Below are 17922 nucleotides of genomic sequence, written 5' to 3' on the forward strand. Positions count from 1 at the left end.
TTGATTTTTCCCGAATCTTGAAAACTTCAAAGATATATTAAATATATTATCTTCTGTTTCTTCTTAAAGAACTCATGTTCATAAAAGGATCGTCATCGTCATCCTCATCTGATTCAAAATCTACCCCTTTAGCTATTTGGCTCTGGGACATGCGCTTGCTTGATGATGATGTGCTCGACCACCTCTGTTCTGTTTTTGAAGTGGTAGGAAAAATGTCTTCTTCCACATCTGACTCATCCACCTCAATCACCTCTGAATAATTCTTAGCAGCAACATTTCGGGACTGCTGCTGTCTTGCAGATGTAAAGGCATCTATAATAGACATGATCACTAGGTGTTGACATAGTGGCCTTTGAACTTCTGCTTCGAGTAGAAGTCTCTAGACCAGTGCCTCTTCCTCTCTGAGACCCCTCTCTCCAGGCTGAGTTCTGCCCTCTTCCTCCTCAGCGGCCTCTTCCTTGGCCTCCTCCTCTGCTGGCTGCTGCTGTGATGTCTTCATCAGAGTCCTCAGCCATCTGTTCTGCCAAATCTATACTCATGAGGTCCTCTGCACTAAAGGCAGAAGCAGAGTCCTCAGACTGAGATCTGAGGGCTCTGGCCCTTGTCATAGCCTCTCGAACTTCATCATCTTCTTCATTAGTGTTTTTTTTGTCTGCTTTCTCTGAAATGGCATACCTCTTCATTGATTTTATCTTCTAGGGCATCAATATGACGCTCTTTAAGAAATCGCTGTGTTTTTTCCAACTGGTATTTCACTAATTCCTCTATGGCGTCTTTTTCTTCCTTGTCCACAAATTCTTGTACTGCTTCACCCATTCCCCTTTCTGTTAGAAGTGAGAGCTGCACATTATTCTCTGCAGTCTGAAAATACTGTTTTACAAGGTCTTCTATTCTTAGGGTTGTTGTTTCTAAAGATTTTGTGATGAGCTTCCCAAAGCTGATCTCTTCTCCTGTGTTTTTCTTTTGTTCTTTATGTCTGAAAAAATGGATAACATCTTTTGGATTAGCTACCCGATCCACAAATTTCTGGCTAAAGCGAAGAACACTGAAACGCTCAAAACCTCCACTATAGTCCACTTGCAGTCGTATAAGAGGCTTCTCTGGCTGTCGAGAATTTCCCAGACGTTCTCGTTCAGCATTTTCAAGCATTTCTTTAATCTTCTCCAAACAGAAGCTCTGTATGGCCTGGGTTACTTTAGGATTATCTGGGTTAAAAATGTCTGGATGATCAGCCAGAACAATATCCTCCATGAAAAACTGCCGCACTGTGTGAAGAGGAATTTTCTGCATATTCATCTTCCTTCCATTTATACGCAGCAAACCGACATGTTTCTTTACAGCTTCTCCTGGGGAAAGAGAAGTAACCACTGAACTTCCAGGTTGTGATATATAAAAGAGTTGTTCATTTTTGGTTGGAGCTATTTGACACTTATGTTCATGGCCCCAGATAACAAGATCAATGAAGTCATCCAAAAATTGTTCTGGAATGAAGTTAGTACTTCCATGTTGACTCCTGTTCTGATGAATCACAAATAAGTTAAACCAAGAGTTCTCATCTTCTTTTGGTCTCAACATTGTTACTTTTTTATTGATGAACATTCGATAGAGACTTTCATCTGGAATGGAACCTAAGCCATATAGAGCAATTTTTGTGCTTCCTTTTTGGAGCAAAACTGGACTAATGTCTATCTTCTCCACAGACACTGAACATCCAAAGTGATTTACAAATCCAGCACAACTTAAAATATCCAGGGCACAGAGGATGTCTGCCCCTGTGGGATCATCATGATTGCCATGAATACTAAACACTGGAATTGAAATGTTGAGATTGTCATCTTGGTAGTTCACCCATGAAAACTTACTAAAACCAAAGTTGACTGATCGCTGAGAATTTCAAACTGTACAGGACGATCACCCATGCAGTATTTTCTTAATAACTCAAGGCAGGTATGTAATGCTTTTCTTGAGGGCTTATTTTCATGAAAAAGATCACCACCTAACAAAATAAAATCCACTTCGTTTTCCTAGGCAAGTCTTAAAATTTCATCCAATGTTACAAATGTATCATTTCCTCTGACTGCATCTTTCTCCATAAATCCCAGATGAATATCTGTTGCAACTAAGATTTTAAATGTATTTTCATCATCAAGGGCATCCGCAGGACTCATTCTTATGGTCAGTCCAACTCCTCTGGAACCAGTTTTCTCTCCAAGTACTCCTGGGTCGTGTGATCAAATATGTCAGAAAACTCACTCAATTCCAAATTCTAGCAAATTCCTTAAAACTAGTGTAAATAAACAGAAACACGTGCTCCACGGAGAAACACCCTGTGCCCCCAAGGCAAGTGGAAATGGCCAAGATATTCTGGGAAGAGGGGCTGCGGCTGCGAAACAACCCCTCCCACGTCCGGACTCCTGGTTCCTTCCAGATTCTAAGTCTCAACACACTACCCCCAAACCCAGCTGGACTCTCTGAAGCCTGAACCAGAATCCTCCAGGGCTTAACCGACAGGTCCCATTCTTTCCATATATACTTATTTTTATATAAATATATACAGGTTAGTTTATATGCATATATTTGATGTGTTTGATGAAAGAACCTAAAAGAAATGGCTCCTCAGTAGAATTTGCACAATTAGCATCCAGATCCTGTTTCCAGAGCTCCTTGGATAAACGGCTGATTCTAGGACCGGGCCTACAAATAATACAAGATGAACCTGGAGCATCTTATAGTGTGAGAAATTAACAAAGTTCTCAAAAGTACTTAAAAAAAATACCAACACTGATGGAAGCACATCAAAAGGGTGTTAAGAACCAACTGAAAGAACATCAAATGGTCAATACTAAAAAATTTGAGCAAGAAAATATATTAGGGTAGTACTGGACTTTGATTCAAAGTATAAAATATATATCATGAGCCATACTAATAATTTTTTCTATAAATAAATAAATGCATAAAGGAGAGAGAAGAAAAAATCTCCTATGCAGAAGAATTCCAAGTGATTTATGTAGATTCGGTCATCAAGGAGGGGGATCATAAGTTGCACATAATGATTTTCTTCCAGATTACAGTATGGAAAGAGGAAGGGGATAAAAGTAACTTTTCAGAGGGCAAACCAGAACTGCTACCTCAGCCAGGTAATCAAGGCCAACATAAACAGTCATTAATCATGTCAATATTATGCTCCCTTTAATGATGTGACGAAAAGGACACTTTACCTCTATGGTCTTCTTCCCCTAAAACGTTAACTGTGGTTTATTCATGAGAAAAATATTAGACAAATACCTATAGAGGTTCATGCTACAAAATACCTGACCGATAGGCGTCAAAATTTTACCATGATGGAAAATGTCTGAGAGATGTCCAAGGACGTATTGGTCAAAGGGTACAAACTTCCAGTAATAAGATGAACAATTTCAGGAGTTCAAATGTGTTGCACGGTGACTATAGTTTAAAATACTGTAAAAAGGTCTGAGAAATTGACATAGATAACAAGAGCCTAAGGAGACATGGCAACTGAATGTAATGGGGTATCCTGATGGAATCCTAAAACAAATAAGCAAAAAGGACAGCAGGTAAAACAAACAAACAAACAAACAACAACAACAAAAAAACAAGGAAATCTGAATAAACACTGGATAGTGTATCAATATCTGTTCAATAAATATAATAAATATACTCTAGTAATGTAAGAGATTTATAAGGGTGGAAACTGAGGGCTACGTATATGGTAACTCTATTATCTTTTCAATTATTCTGTAAATCTGAAACTTTTCTATAATATAGATCTGTAAAAACATTCAATGACCTCAAAATGGCCCACAAAATCGTTCATAATACACAATTATACCTTTCTGTGAACATCTTCCATTGCCTGTCCTTTTCACAGTCTGCCCCCACAACAATAGCTTCCACACTGGTCTTTGAGGACACTATACCTGCTCCCACCATAAGGAGAACCTGATGTGACTTCTACCTGGAACATTTTTTCTATAGACATCTGCTTATATCCTTCGTTCTTCAAGTCTCTGCTCAAGAACAGCGTCATATGAGAGAACTTCCCTGAAGATCCAATACAAAATAAGACTCTCCCTAGCCCATCTCCAGAAATTCCTATCACTCTTCCTCAGTTTTATTACCTACCTTTCATAGAATTTTTCATTATTTGGCATGTCATATATTTACATGTTTACATATTTAAGGTCTGGCTCCTTCCACTAGCATATAAGCAGCATGTGGGGAGGAATGTGACTGTTCTAGTCACTGTTGTATGTGCAGAATTTAAGAGTATTTGGTCTATGGTTGCCATCCAGTAAATGAGTGAATGAAGCATGCAATAGACTGATGAATGTAGGTAGAATCTCTATAAATTTACATCAGTGTATCTAATATATACGTAGAAAGACTAACAGCAAAACTTTTAATATTAACTTTCTCCTTGCTTGTCCTTAATTTCTGTGAATTTTGCAGAGTTTAAGTTTACATTTTATATCTATACAACACTTTATAATACTTCCATTATGACAGCTGCAGTAGGCATAATGTTGTTTACAGCACAGTGTGAATCACAGTCTGGAATATATAATGTTTAAACCTCTGACTGAACTGGAATATATAATTTCACAATGTAGTAAAAAATGTGCATGAACTTGGCATTAAAAATGACAATAAAATATTATTACCAAGCAGACTTTTGGAATACTTCTTGGAGACTTCCTGAGTGTATACTAGAAAGGAAATGCTTTACTAACACTCAGTTCATGAACTTTACTACAAAAAAATCTGACAATTGGATTACATGGTTGTGTCACAATTTGGATGTAATATCAAAAACCTGGAGGATGTGCGATATAAGAGAGAATATACTAAATATGCTTCCTACTGAGTATTCAAATCAAATGTGTTTTAAACACGAAATGAACCCATAAAATTCCATTTTAATTTTCTTCCAACCACAGAAGCTGGAGAAATGCTGTGCTGTAGTTTGAATAGGCTGAAATTAGTCACTGCAGAGGCTAAGATATAAAACAAGTGATCTGGAAACACCCATTATTGAGAGACATCTTTAAACAATGAAAAGTAAGATACATATGATATTTCAAGTATTATTACTAACATTGACTCCTTGCAACTAAGATATTCACAGTACAAAGAAATTAAAGAAAAAAAAAAACCTCTTGCAATTTTGAATAGCTATTAATATATTCTTCAAACACATCACAAGCACCGGATACTTCTCAACTTATGTATTTCTCATTAATATATTTTACTGCTTTAAGATTTCAGCAAAAGTTCTAGGCTTTGGGTTTCAGAAGTTCCAGGTGCTTTTAATTATTCAATGTGTTGAAAATACTGTATTCAGCCTTGGCTGGAAAAAAATAAATTGGTCATTGGATAAACATTACTATCATTCAAAAAATGTTGATGGAACATACACTATATTTGTTTTAAAGAAATATTATTACTAGTCAAGAAATATTCACTGAAGGGCACCTGGCTGGTTTAGTCAGTAGAGCATGTGACTCTTGATCCCAGTGTCATGACTTCAAGCCATATGTTGGGTATAGACCTTACTTAAAATATATATATTCATTTAATATCTACTCTGTTAAAGGAAATTGCACAGAATCAAAATTTAGAGAGTTAATAGAGAAGATAAATTTTATAAATAAATGTTTACAAAGAAGAATATTTTGTGCTGCATCACTATCTTTGTATATTTATAATAGAAAAAATAAGTGTGATTGCACACAAGATAGTTAATAAACATGAATTTCTGGCAGCTATTCCTAAACCCAGACTTAGAGATGCCACCAAAAAGAGAAGGAATTATATGTATATAAAACTGCAGGAACCTCATTAGGAACCTCTATGGACTGAGAAAGCTTGGAGAAATGACAATGGAGTAAAAGACCAAGGAGGAGGAGGACCAAAACCAATGGGAATGGATTGGGAGAGAGTTCTGGATATGTTCTTCTCTTTATTCTATATTGCCCTGGGTATATCAATAGCTACCTGTCAGAACTATGAATTAACTATTGTTGTGGTAGTTTGAAAACAAATCCACAATTTTCTTGATGTTCTTAGCATCAAAAGGCAAAGTCTAATTTCCTTTTTAATATGACTGAACTTAATGACTGACTTCAGACAAATGCAGTAATGTGGAAGTCATGATGTGTGACTTCAGAAACTACGGTAAAAAAAAGTCTGGGACTTCTTCTATCTGGGATTGTTTACTCTGGGGAAGTTGCTGTCATGTCATGAGGGTAGTCAAGTAGCCTATGGATAGGTTCAATTAGCAGGTAACTGAGGCACCTGCTAACAGCCAGTGAGGATCTGAAGCCTTTTCCCAACAGCCTTGTGAGCGAGCCAGTTGGAAGCAGATCATTCAATCCCATTAATATCGTACCTGTAAACAAGTGAGATACCCTGAGCCAGAACCACATTCTTCAATGCTCCTGAATTTCTGAGCCACAGAAGTCCTGAGAAGCTCATTTTTTTTAAGCTGCTAAGTTTTGGGGTAATTTGCTACACAGCAATAGATAACTATTTTCCTTTACCTTATTGAAACAGGAGCTCTCCTTAAATGATATCATTATGACCAAACCTTATCATTATCATGCACAGATATTTTTCCAATGTATTTTGCTCTTTTGACTTTGTCATCTGTCTTCAGGTATCTGTCGTCAAAAAATCTTTTGAAGTTGAGTATACTGAATAGTTGCATTTTTTTTTTTTTTTTAATTTAAGGGCTTCTATGTATTGTCTTGGGTAAAATGGAGCAGAATTCAGTGGAATAGCTTAGGACAGATAACAAGTAAGAGAGAGGTAAAGTGCAGTAGGTTCAAGTTGTGATCTGGAGTCATTTAAAGGAGAAATAGATGTAAAGTTTTTACATTTTTATGGGATTTGGATAAGAGTCTTTTAAGGAAGGGACTTCTTTTAGAAACTTTATTATACCAATCGAAAAATGAAGTGTATTAACATCACTGGATGTTTGTGATATTTTTTTACCACTAATTCATTCAAATGAAGTGTTACACATATCAAAATTCCTTGAAGTTACAACTGTGATTCTAAATTATCTTTGGTAAAAGTATGCAATTTAGACAGATAACACATAGGGTTATACTGTCAGTACATGAAAGAAGCAGGTGTCTGGGTCAAATGACTTAGACGTTAGCATCTGACAAAGTTCAGGAGATGTGTTGCTTGTACAACTCACGTGTCCAGTCACAATCTAACAGTTCAGTTTCTCCAATTGCGGAAGGAGGATTAAAGAATCTCTTTTTGACATAGATTATCTTGAACAGAACAAACATGACTGAAGAAAGTTCCCATGTGCTTTTGTTTTTGGTATATATTTAATTTTTTATAAGGATGGAATAAATATGTTTTTATTTCAAAATATTACATGCAAAATACAAGTATCCTTTGCTTGTTACAAACAAATTTCATATCTACTTTCCGAAAGAATAAAGGGAAACCTAGGTTTCTGTCTTTTGAGACTTTGTAAGTCCTGAGCTTATTTTTCTGTGTGCCTATCCAATTCACAGACTCAGTTCAAGAATTCTTACCAGGGTAGATCACATACCTGCAGGTTTCTTGCAATGAAACACTTCACTTCTACAAAGTCAGGCATTTTTCTTTCTTTTTTATTTTATTCATGGCTTGAACAGAAGCAAAAAAAAAAAAAAATCTGGTATTATTTTTCAGCATACACAGATCCTCTCCTTAAAGGTCATCTGAAAATCACTGGGTAAGATATTTAGATCAAGCCAGAGTAGTATATTAATAAGTGCCAGGATGAACAAAACCTAAATGTTAGATAGTTGAACTTTGGACCATTGGATTTTTGCAGGTTTTTTTTTCTTTTTTAACAGATTCTTTAGTTCCTGGACAAATTAACAAATTCCCCTTGCCATGAGTTTATTCATAGGAAGAGATAAAGGAAAAGCAACTGGACTTTGTAGTCCACTTGTCAACTCAGAAGGTTCACACTTGAGTTACATGCATTCTCCTGAACCACTTTATTATCTTTAATTCATACTCAAGTGGCAGAACTTGGTTGAGAGTCCCGAAGCAATTCATGCTCAGGCAAGTCAGAAGGCATAAGTAAACACATAGGAAGGTTTTATTAGTGAAGGAGTTAGAAAAGCTATGATCTTTCTTAGGTCAATATTATCAGTCTAGTGAGAAGTTCAGAGCAATAATAATACTTGCTGAAATAAATGGAAAGCCCAAAGTGGAAAACTAAGTAAATGTAAATACACTTTATAAAAAATAGTCCTAAGTAAAAAAGAAAGACAGTGGCAAAACATATAACATGTGCTATATTTTTGAGTTCCACAAAGCTTTAGGAAAAAGCAGAGCAGGGAAAAGTTCACAGGGTGATAGCATTCTTCCAGCATCCATAAGCCATGCATTCCAGACCAACACCAGACCATCATAATATTGATTATATGTTTTACAAAAGTGTTTATAATTCTCAATTTTTTTTTTCTTTTTTAAAAAGATTTTATTTATTTATTTGACAGAGAGAGCACAAGAAAGGGGAGCGGCAGAGGGAGAAGCAGGCTCCCTGCTAAGCAGGGAGCCCGATGCGGGGCTTGATCCCAGGACCCCGGGATCATGTCCTGAGCCAAAGGCAGACGCTTAACTGACTGAGCCACCCAGATGCCCCTCTCAGTATTTTTTCTTATTGAATTTTCTTTTTTAGGAAAATTGTCCTCATCATGTAGCACCAGCACTGGGAACTTCATCAAGTTTTGAGGAAAGCTCGGGTTTCTTGTAAATAGATGGGCTTCATTTTTATTATGAAGCTGTTCAATATAAGCCAGTACAAAGATTTATTCTTTAGTATTGGCCTTTTAGAATAGACTTTTTCAAACAAATCTGGATCATAGTCTAGAAATAGATGAAGCTACGTAACCTGACTTGGTTGTGTGGGGTAAAAAAGAAAGCCATTTGAAATAAATTGGGAGTTAGTTCCAAAATGATTTTTGCAAAGATATGCTTATATGTTCCTTGGTTCAAGAGTCTTTAGAAACTGAGTCCCTGTATGGAGGTTCCTGCTGGCTCTGTATCAATGTCTCAGTCATGGAATTGGAAGATTCCTCTCAGACAGTTTCAAAAGTATCCCAAGGTAATGTTTATCCTTTGAAGGATGACTTATCTAACACTACACCTGTCCATTTCTTTAGGAACTTCATCTGAGAGACTGATGTTAAAAACTGAAAAGATCAGATGGAAGAACAGTTTTTGTAATAAAGAGTCTAACTAGTTTTTTATTTTTTTTAAAGATTTTATTTATTTATTTGACAGAGACACAGCGAGAGAGGGAACACAAGCAGGGGGAGTGGGAGAGGGAGAAGCAGGCTTCCCACAGAGCAGGGAGCCCGAAGTGGGGCTCAATCCCAGGACCCTGAGACCATGACCTGAGCCGAAGGCAGACGCTTAACGACTGAGTCACCCAGGCACCCCTAATTTTTGGTGTTTGATCACCAACAACTTCTAAGCCTCACCCCTCTCTTTTCTCTTCTCCTCTGTGGCCTCCCATCTTTGACACTAGTGGGGGATTTAAACCATGCAAGCCCCTGCCCACAGACGGAACCCAGCCCCATCCCCTAATCACACCAAAACTTCAAGTCAGGCTCCTTTTCCTGCCTTCTCAAACTATTTTTGGACCAGCTTGTCTGTCTTGTTCTCCCCAGAAAATCTTATTATGTAAGCAATAAACCTTTCATGCTATATTGGTGTGTGTGTGTGTGTGTGTGTGTGTCACATTCAGTTTTAATATCTGAACCAAATTCTTGGTGAGGATCCATCTGTCCCTGTGGGATGGTCACGGAGTTAGTAATGTTAGCAATAAAGTAGCTTTTCATTAAAGATATGTCTTTCAAATCTAGTCAATTAATCCCTAAAGGATGTTTATAATTTGTAGGAGACAAAATAAACCTGGCATTTGGAAGACTGATGAGTAGAAATCAGAGCTCAGATCTATTGTGAAACTTGCTTCAGCACTGCCATTGAGGAGATGCTCATATTTAGGTCAAGAGTCCTCAGGAGTTTAAACTGTTTGCGAATGGTGGCAAGGGTTTCCTTACCGGATTTCACAGGGGCTACCAAAATTGCGGATTGCCTACTCTCCCAAACATCACTAAAACAATCTGTTGATTAAAAAGGAGATAATTTTATTAAGTCTATTGAGATGGGTGAGAACACTATCTTTTTTGTAAGACTTATTTATTTCTTTGAGAGAGACAGAGCGAGTATGAGTGGGGGGAGGGGCAGAGGGAGAGAATCTCAAGCTGACTTCCCACTGAGCAAGGAGCCTCGCTTGATCTCAGGACCCCAAGATCATGACCTGAGCCAAAATCAAGAGCTGGACACCTAACCTAACCCAGGCACCCTGGGAAGAACACTATCCAGATAGTCATGTATGTATGAGTAATCTGGATAAGGCTATAAAATACGTATCTATAGGCATAGCTAGATAGATGAGAGAGAGAGATAGAGATAGGGATATGAAATAGATACGTATAGAGATGCCTAAAACTGTATGTTGGAAAGAAATTGTTATTAACAAATAATATTTGTTTCTCTTATTTTTTTCTCATGCTATCTAATGTCTTCTCTATAATTTAGTATTTCCTAGTCAACTACTTTTCCTTTTCTCCTTTTGCATTTTTTTTTCCAGATCTCAATTAGCAAGAGTTAAGTTAGTCACACTATTCAGTTCCAGGTACATTATCTTTTTTTGGCTTTAATGAGGTATAATTGACAAATTAAAAATTGTATATATTTAACATGTACAATGCGGTGTTTTGATATAAGTTTACCTTGTGTAATGATTATCACAATTAAGCTAATTAATATATCCATTATTACTGAGCTCTAAAAAGCTTCCTCTTACTTGAGGTACATGAATGATTCTCTATACCCACATCCTTAAGGTACTTAGTACCATTCAGCATTTGAATTTTTGTCAGTCCAATAAGGATAAAATATCTCAGTATTGAATTTGTTTCCATTTTCCCCTGAATACTGACGATTTTCAGTAAATCATCATATAGTAGTTCATGTTTTGAATACCTTCTCAAAGTTTTCTGTTCTTATTTTTTTATCATTTTTCTTATATTCAGTTTTGACAGTGGACATATACTATTAGGTTCATCATGAAATAAAACAAAAATTGTGATACCTTAAATTGAAGGTTTTATAATTTAATGATATTCTAACATATTTTGGAGAGTTAGAAAATGTCTTCTAAGATGGAAGAGCTTCTCTGTTTTTCTCTCAAAAAAAGAGACTCTAACCTTTAAATGGCAAAGTTGCAGCTGTCAAAATATATGCTGAGATGTTGGTGCCCTATTAACCTAGAACGAAAATAATTGCCATTGGCTCAAGAGCAACAGCACAAAGTGTGGGTCGCCCTTCTAACACCTTTGACTTTCTACAGTATAGCAAGAGGCAAAAAGCTTACGTGGACCTTAAATGTGAAAATGACTATGTTATTGATGTTTCACTTCTAAGAGAAACAGAAAAGAACTTTAAAAGTACATTTATAAAACAAGTTTTAAAAACTTTTAAGCAATATATTTCTATTATTTTTATCTCACAGTAAAAAGGTATGACCATTTTTGTGGTCAATTTGTTTAAAATAATAAATCCATAGGCTAATATTTTAGAAGACATATATGCAACATACAGAATGAACTTAATTTTACCTTGTGTAACTCATGTATATACACTTGAATCTTATTAACATAACTGATAATTGATTAGCGTAATAATTTTTATATTCTCTGTGACTTCATTATCAAATAATGCATGAGTAAAGGCCTACAAATAGTTTTAATAATTCATACTCTATTTACACAATAGCCAATCAGGGAATTAACCTACTTGGTTTTGTAGAATTAACCAGGTCAGGGGTTTTAAAGCATTAATGTTAACTCATTTTTTTCTGCCAGGAATAATAATTTTGTTATCATTAGATGGTTCAGCCAATGGAACATAAAGAAGGGGTAGTTTTCTTTGCAAGACATCTTACCAATTCCAAATTATCCCTGATTTACAATGTGGTTCCTAAATTTTAATAGTTATAATTCAATTTTGGTAATTTTTTGTTAAAATTGAAAAATCTGATAAATTAAATGTACAATGGTTTGGAATATTTTTTTTTTCATACTTATCCTCCATTTATTTTCACAAAACTATTAATTATGAGAGATAATATATATGATTTTACATTTGTCATCTAAGATAATTTCTAATAATAGTAGACACCTCAGTAAATAGTTGTTGTTTTAATGAAGAAAAATAATAAAGCCACATGGGAAAATGTTTGGCTTCATCTATGATGTAATTGCATATTAAATTTTTTAAAAATTGGTTGTTTTCACCTTTCAATTCTCAGTAAAGATAAAATTGACTCAGAACTAAGGATTGCACTATGAATGCATATCATCATTTCAGGAATTGTAATTAAATTTACTGGTGGGGAATATTCATCAATTACCTCCAACAGGAGTGCCAGCCACATGACCAAGATGCAATAAAACGCTAGTTCAGAATTCACTGGGCTGAAGTTTAGGGCAGGAAAGAAAGAGGATCCGGTGAGGAAAATAACTGAAAACTTTATTATCTTCCTGTCTATTCTCATTTAAGACTCAGGTATTAGACATGGCAGTCCATGACTTTGGGAAACATAATGAGCAATATGCATCCAGGAGTGTAGGTTCCAAGAATAATGGGAGAAGAAAACAGCTGATTTCCTTGCATGCTTTTGTTTCTCCTTGGTTATAATCAAAAGAAGTTGACCTATCTGAATTCTTTAAGGTAATTTAAAGTGCCTAGGCAAACAGTAATATAAGACCATGGCACACTAAATTTGTATATGACTTTTTTAAGATTGCCAGTCCCTGAAATTTCCAGTTGGCATTATTTTAGCTGAAAATAACAAAAACTTATCTTACCTATCAAAATTAAACATAAATATATTTGAATAATACATCTTGCAAATTATAAGAGAATGTTGAATTAACAAGACTCGAGAATGAAATAAGTGAGGAATGCTCAAGGAAACTTGAGTAGCAGTGTTCATCTCACTTCCAATTGGTTCGCTATTGTAAAAGAAAAAAAAAAGAAGTGTTGGTGAGGCTGTGGAAAAATTGGAACTCTCATGTACTGTTGGTGGGAAGGTAAAATAATACAACCACTATGGGAAACAACAGTGGTTTCACAAAAAAAAAAAAAAAAAAAAAAATATATATATATATATATATATATATATATATATATATATATATATAAAATAACCATATGATCCAATAATTCCACATTTGGGTAAGTACTCAGAAGACTTGAAAGCAGTGTCGCAAAGAAATATCTGTACACCTATGTTTATACTAACATTAATGGTGGTTCCAGGGGCTGGGGAAATGGGAGAATGGCAAGCTATTGTTTAATGAGTGCAGGGTTGCAGTTTTATAAAATGAAAAGAGATCTGGAAATGGATGGTTGTGGTGGTAGGACAACATTATGAATATATTTAATACCACTGAACTGTACATTTAAAAATAGTTTAGATGCACCTAGGTGGTATGGTCGGTTAAGCATCTGACTCTTGGTTTGGCTCAGGTCTGATTTCAGGGTCATGAGAACAAGCCCCACAACAGGCTCTAGGCTCAGCATGGAGTCTGCTTGAGTTTTTCTCTCTCCTTCTCCTTCTGCCCCGCCCCCTCTCTTTCTCAAATAAATATATCTTTTTAAAAAATTAAAAATGGTTTAAATGGTAGATTTTATGTTGTGTGTATTTTACCACAAAAAAAAAAACTAGAAAAAAAAGTTGATAAATTTTATTGATAAAACTAGAAAAACATAAGAACATTAAAAAATATTTGATAATATTTAACATAATTTTTTTTTAAAGATTTTATTTATTTATTTGAGACAGAGAGAATGAGAGACAGAGAGCATGAGAGGGAGGAGGGTCAGAGGGAGAAGCAGACTCCCTGCCAAGCAGGGAGCCCGATGCGGGACTCGATCCCGGGACTGCAGGATCATGACCTGAGCCAAAGGCAGTCGCTTAACCAACTGAGCCACCCAGGCGCCCTTAAAGTAATTTTAAGACAAAAATTTTAGTAAACTAGATATAGAAGAGAATGTTCTAAATTAATAAAGATTGGGTACAACAAACTTAGAGAAAACATTATACTTATTAAATATTGAAAGTGTTCCCATTGAGATTGGGAACCATTAACCTCATGTCTTTCAAGTCTCAAATAAGGAAAAGGGAGTATAAAGCTGAGACATGAAGAAAACATACACTGTCATTTTCATGGATGTAACTATGTTGTAAGAAGTATTAAAAGACTGAAAATCTATTCAAGTTAATAAATCATTTTAGCAAATTATCTGGATAAAGATCATTGTGCAAAAAGTAAATGCATTATTATATACCAGTATCAAACAATTAGAAAATGAATATTATTTATCTTTCAATTATGAAAAAATGTTAAAACCTAGCAATAAATGTTATAAAATGCATGCAAGATCTCTATAGAGTTACAAGATACCATTTTTTTTAAAGATTTTATTTATTTATTTGAGATAGACAGAGCATAAGCACGGGGGGGAGGGGGCTGGCTGGAGAAGCAGGCCCTCCACTGAGCAAGGAGCCCAAAGTAGGGCTCGATCCCAGGACCTGGGATCATGACCTGAGCCAAAGGCAGATGCTTAACCAACTGAGCCACCCAGGAGCCCCTACAAGATACTATTAAGAGAAATTAAAAATAAAGACAAATAAAAAGAGCTATACCATGTTCAATGTTTGGAAGAATGAACATTTCAAAATTGGGAAATATCCTTATATTGATATATGGGATCATTTGGATTCAATGCAATCCCTATCATCATCCTATCAGGTCTCTTTGATTTCTGTGTGTGTATATTGTGAACTGGCAAACAAAGTAAACTAAAGGTACAATTTATGATAAGAATGTTAGGGGAGTTACATTAGCCAGTCCCAAGACTTACTATATTTCTACAGTAATTAAAATGGTATAATATTAGTAGAAGGATAGTTAAATAGACCTATGGAAAATATTTTAGTATAGAAACAGACGCACCTATATATATTGTCACCAGGTTTATGAGAAAAAAAAAGCATTGTAACATAGTGAAAAAGAATAATCTTTCCAATAAAAGTTATTGGACAATATGGCTATTTATATGCAAAGAGGGAAAAAATATTGAATCTCATTATCTAGATTAGTACCTTACATTGTATTCAAAAATCAATGCCAGATGAATTGTAGACTTGACGTGAAAAGGAAATTAACAAATTATCTTCTAGAGATAATACGGAAGATACCTTCATGAACTTGTACAGGCAAGTATTTCTTAAATGGGATACACCAACACTAACCCTGAACTAAAAATTAATGAATTTCACTTCATTAAAATTAAGGACCTCTGTTCATCAGAAGGCATTATTAAGAGAAGAAAAGGGAAAACCAAAGAATGGGAGATGATAGTCTCACTGCATAAAACAACAAAGATTTGTATCGAGAATACATAATGAAAGAGTAAAAACCCGTCTGGGACTAGAAGAGTGAAAATCAACTTGGCCTGAAAAAGAGAAAAAGTATCCCTGCCATTAATCACACTGGGAGAACAGACACAGATAAAGTCAGCAGCAAAATTAACTAGAACTGTGGTTTTTCCAAGGTCATGAAGCAACTGTGAACTAGCATAATGACCTCTTCTTTTAATGGCTATTGCTTTCTTATCAATGATACCCTAGAGCCACTTTGCCAGTCCTGTTACTGGTGATACCTAATCACTAAGCTGCCTTGCCTCACAGCACCCAACCCCTAGTTGATCCCTACTTCTTAAACCCACCTCAGAAATATGGACCAATCCAGGATTAACGACTGCTTCTCTTAGACTCTAAGAATCATGGGGAGAGAGGCCAAACTTTAGATAAGATGCTTCCCTAATCTCTCTCTCTCTCTCTCTTTTTTTTCCCCTAATCTCTTTATAGTGGGATTTTATAATTCTCTTGAAGTTCTCTTCCTAGCTGTATCAGGTCAGTAAATCTGATTTTGACAGGCTTCAGGCTTTTTCCTGGTGGTCTTTGATTTATTAGGCTTTATCAAATAATTGTCAATAACAATAATAATGAAGAGGAGGAGAAAAAGTAGTAGTGCAGGCAACAAAAGAAATTTTCAAATGACCAGAAAGCAATGGAGAGGGCGCCTGGGTGGCTCAGTTGGTTAAGCGACTGCCTTCGGCTCAGGTCATGATCCTGGAGTCCCGGGATCGAGTCCCGCATCGGGCTCCCTGCTCGGCAGGGAGCCTGCTTCTGCCTCTGACCCTCCCCCCTCTCATGTGCTCTCTCTCTCTCATTCTCTCTGTCTCAAATAAATAAATAAAATCTTTAAAAAAAAAAGAACAGAAAAGATAGCAATGGAGAGATACTAAACATCATTATTCATAGGGAAGTCTAAAATAAACCCACAGGGGCGCCTGGCTGGCTCAGTCCATAGAGCATGCAAGTCTTGATCTTGGGGTCGTGAGTCCCAACCCCACTTAGGGTGTAAAGCATACTCTAAATTAAAATAAAATAAAATAAATCCACAAAAAGATACAGCTATATCTTTTTGTATGTGTATTTATACACATACATACATAAAGCTCCCTAGAATAGCTAAGTTTCAAAAGCTGAGGTTATCAAGAGTTGGAGAACATGTGGAATAACAAGATCTACACACTGTTGGGAATGTAAATTGTTACAACCTTTTTGGAAAATTGATGAGCAGTATCTTTCAAAGCAAAACGTAGAGCCCAAACAATTCTAATCCATGGTGTATACCAAAGAGAGATCCATATGTACGTGCAAAATATATACTGAAAAATTATTTCCTGACAGCATCATTCATAAAAGCTTCAAACTGGAACAACCCAAATGTCCACAAGCAGAATGGGTAACAACGCTTTGGAATATTCATGCAATGGGAAACCACACAGCAAAAAATACATACATACATGCATACATACATACATACATAAGTATTAATGACCTACTGCTGCTTGAAATGTAAGTGATGGGTCTTCCAAACATTTTACTGAATAACAGGAGACAAAAATAAGGATATCCAATGTATATAAAGTTCAGTAGCAAATAAAGCATATTTGTGGTGATAAATGTTTGATTTAATGATTGGGAGTAGCAAGCATGACATACAGGTTGCTGATAATCTATAATTTGACCTCAGATGATGTGTTAGTGACAATTCTTTAAGCTATAAAATTTAAATTTGTGCATTTTAAAATATTTGTTATATATTATAATTGAATAAAAAACTCAAGAAAGAATTAGAAACTTAGATGGCCATTTTGCATTTGGATTAATAATTAAGATGTTTTGAAATTTCATAAATTTTGGAGATTATATTGTTTTCTTTTATTCAAAAATTTCACTTTAATTTTCACTATTTATAGAATTTATATTAATAAGTGTAATGCATAGAAATTAGAGGTCAGCATGAAGTTTTCATAACTTTAATCTACAAAGCACATGGATAGTGGATCTTTTTAAAGCTCTTATAATCAATTATCTAACAGTATTAAAGAGAAAAGTAAACTTACGGTATTTTACTATAATTCACTGCATCAGGAAATTACAAGGCAGAGTTCTAAAATACTAAAAACTGTAAACCATATCACCATAGCCATTAAATGTTTGTGAATCTGGAATTCAACTTAAAAATAATAAGATGTGTGTATATATTTAATTTTACATAAGTGACTATAATTAATAGAATGAGAAAAAGTGAGTTCTAATACACAAAACGAAGGAATTGAAAATAATGCAATGTTTTATCAAATTTTTTGGTGGTAAAATTAAAAGGA

The 17922-nt window shown here is 35.3% G+C and overlaps 1 protein-coding gene across 1 annotated transcript; it reads right to left on the reverse strand.

Moving 5' to 3' along the window:
- Positions 1–15: 15 nt before the first annotated feature.
- Positions 16–2296, reverse strand: LOC118013658 (double-strand break repair protein MRE11-like). Its single transcript, XM_035009509.1, is given in 4 exon segments — positions 16–325; positions 327–647; positions 649–1877; positions 1880–2296. Coding segments are annotated over 4 exon segments (2118 nt in total). The 5' UTR covers positions 2169–2296; the 3' UTR covers positions 16–46.
- Positions 2297–17922: the final 15626 nt, after the last annotated feature.

Source organism: Mirounga leonina, unplaced genomic scaffold (assembly GCF_011800145.1).
Source record: "Mirounga leonina isolate KUSES-001 unplaced genomic scaffold, KU_Mleo_1.0 Mir_154, whole genome shotgun sequence".
NCBI lineage: Eukaryota > Metazoa > Chordata > Mammalia > Carnivora > Phocidae > Mirounga > Mirounga leonina.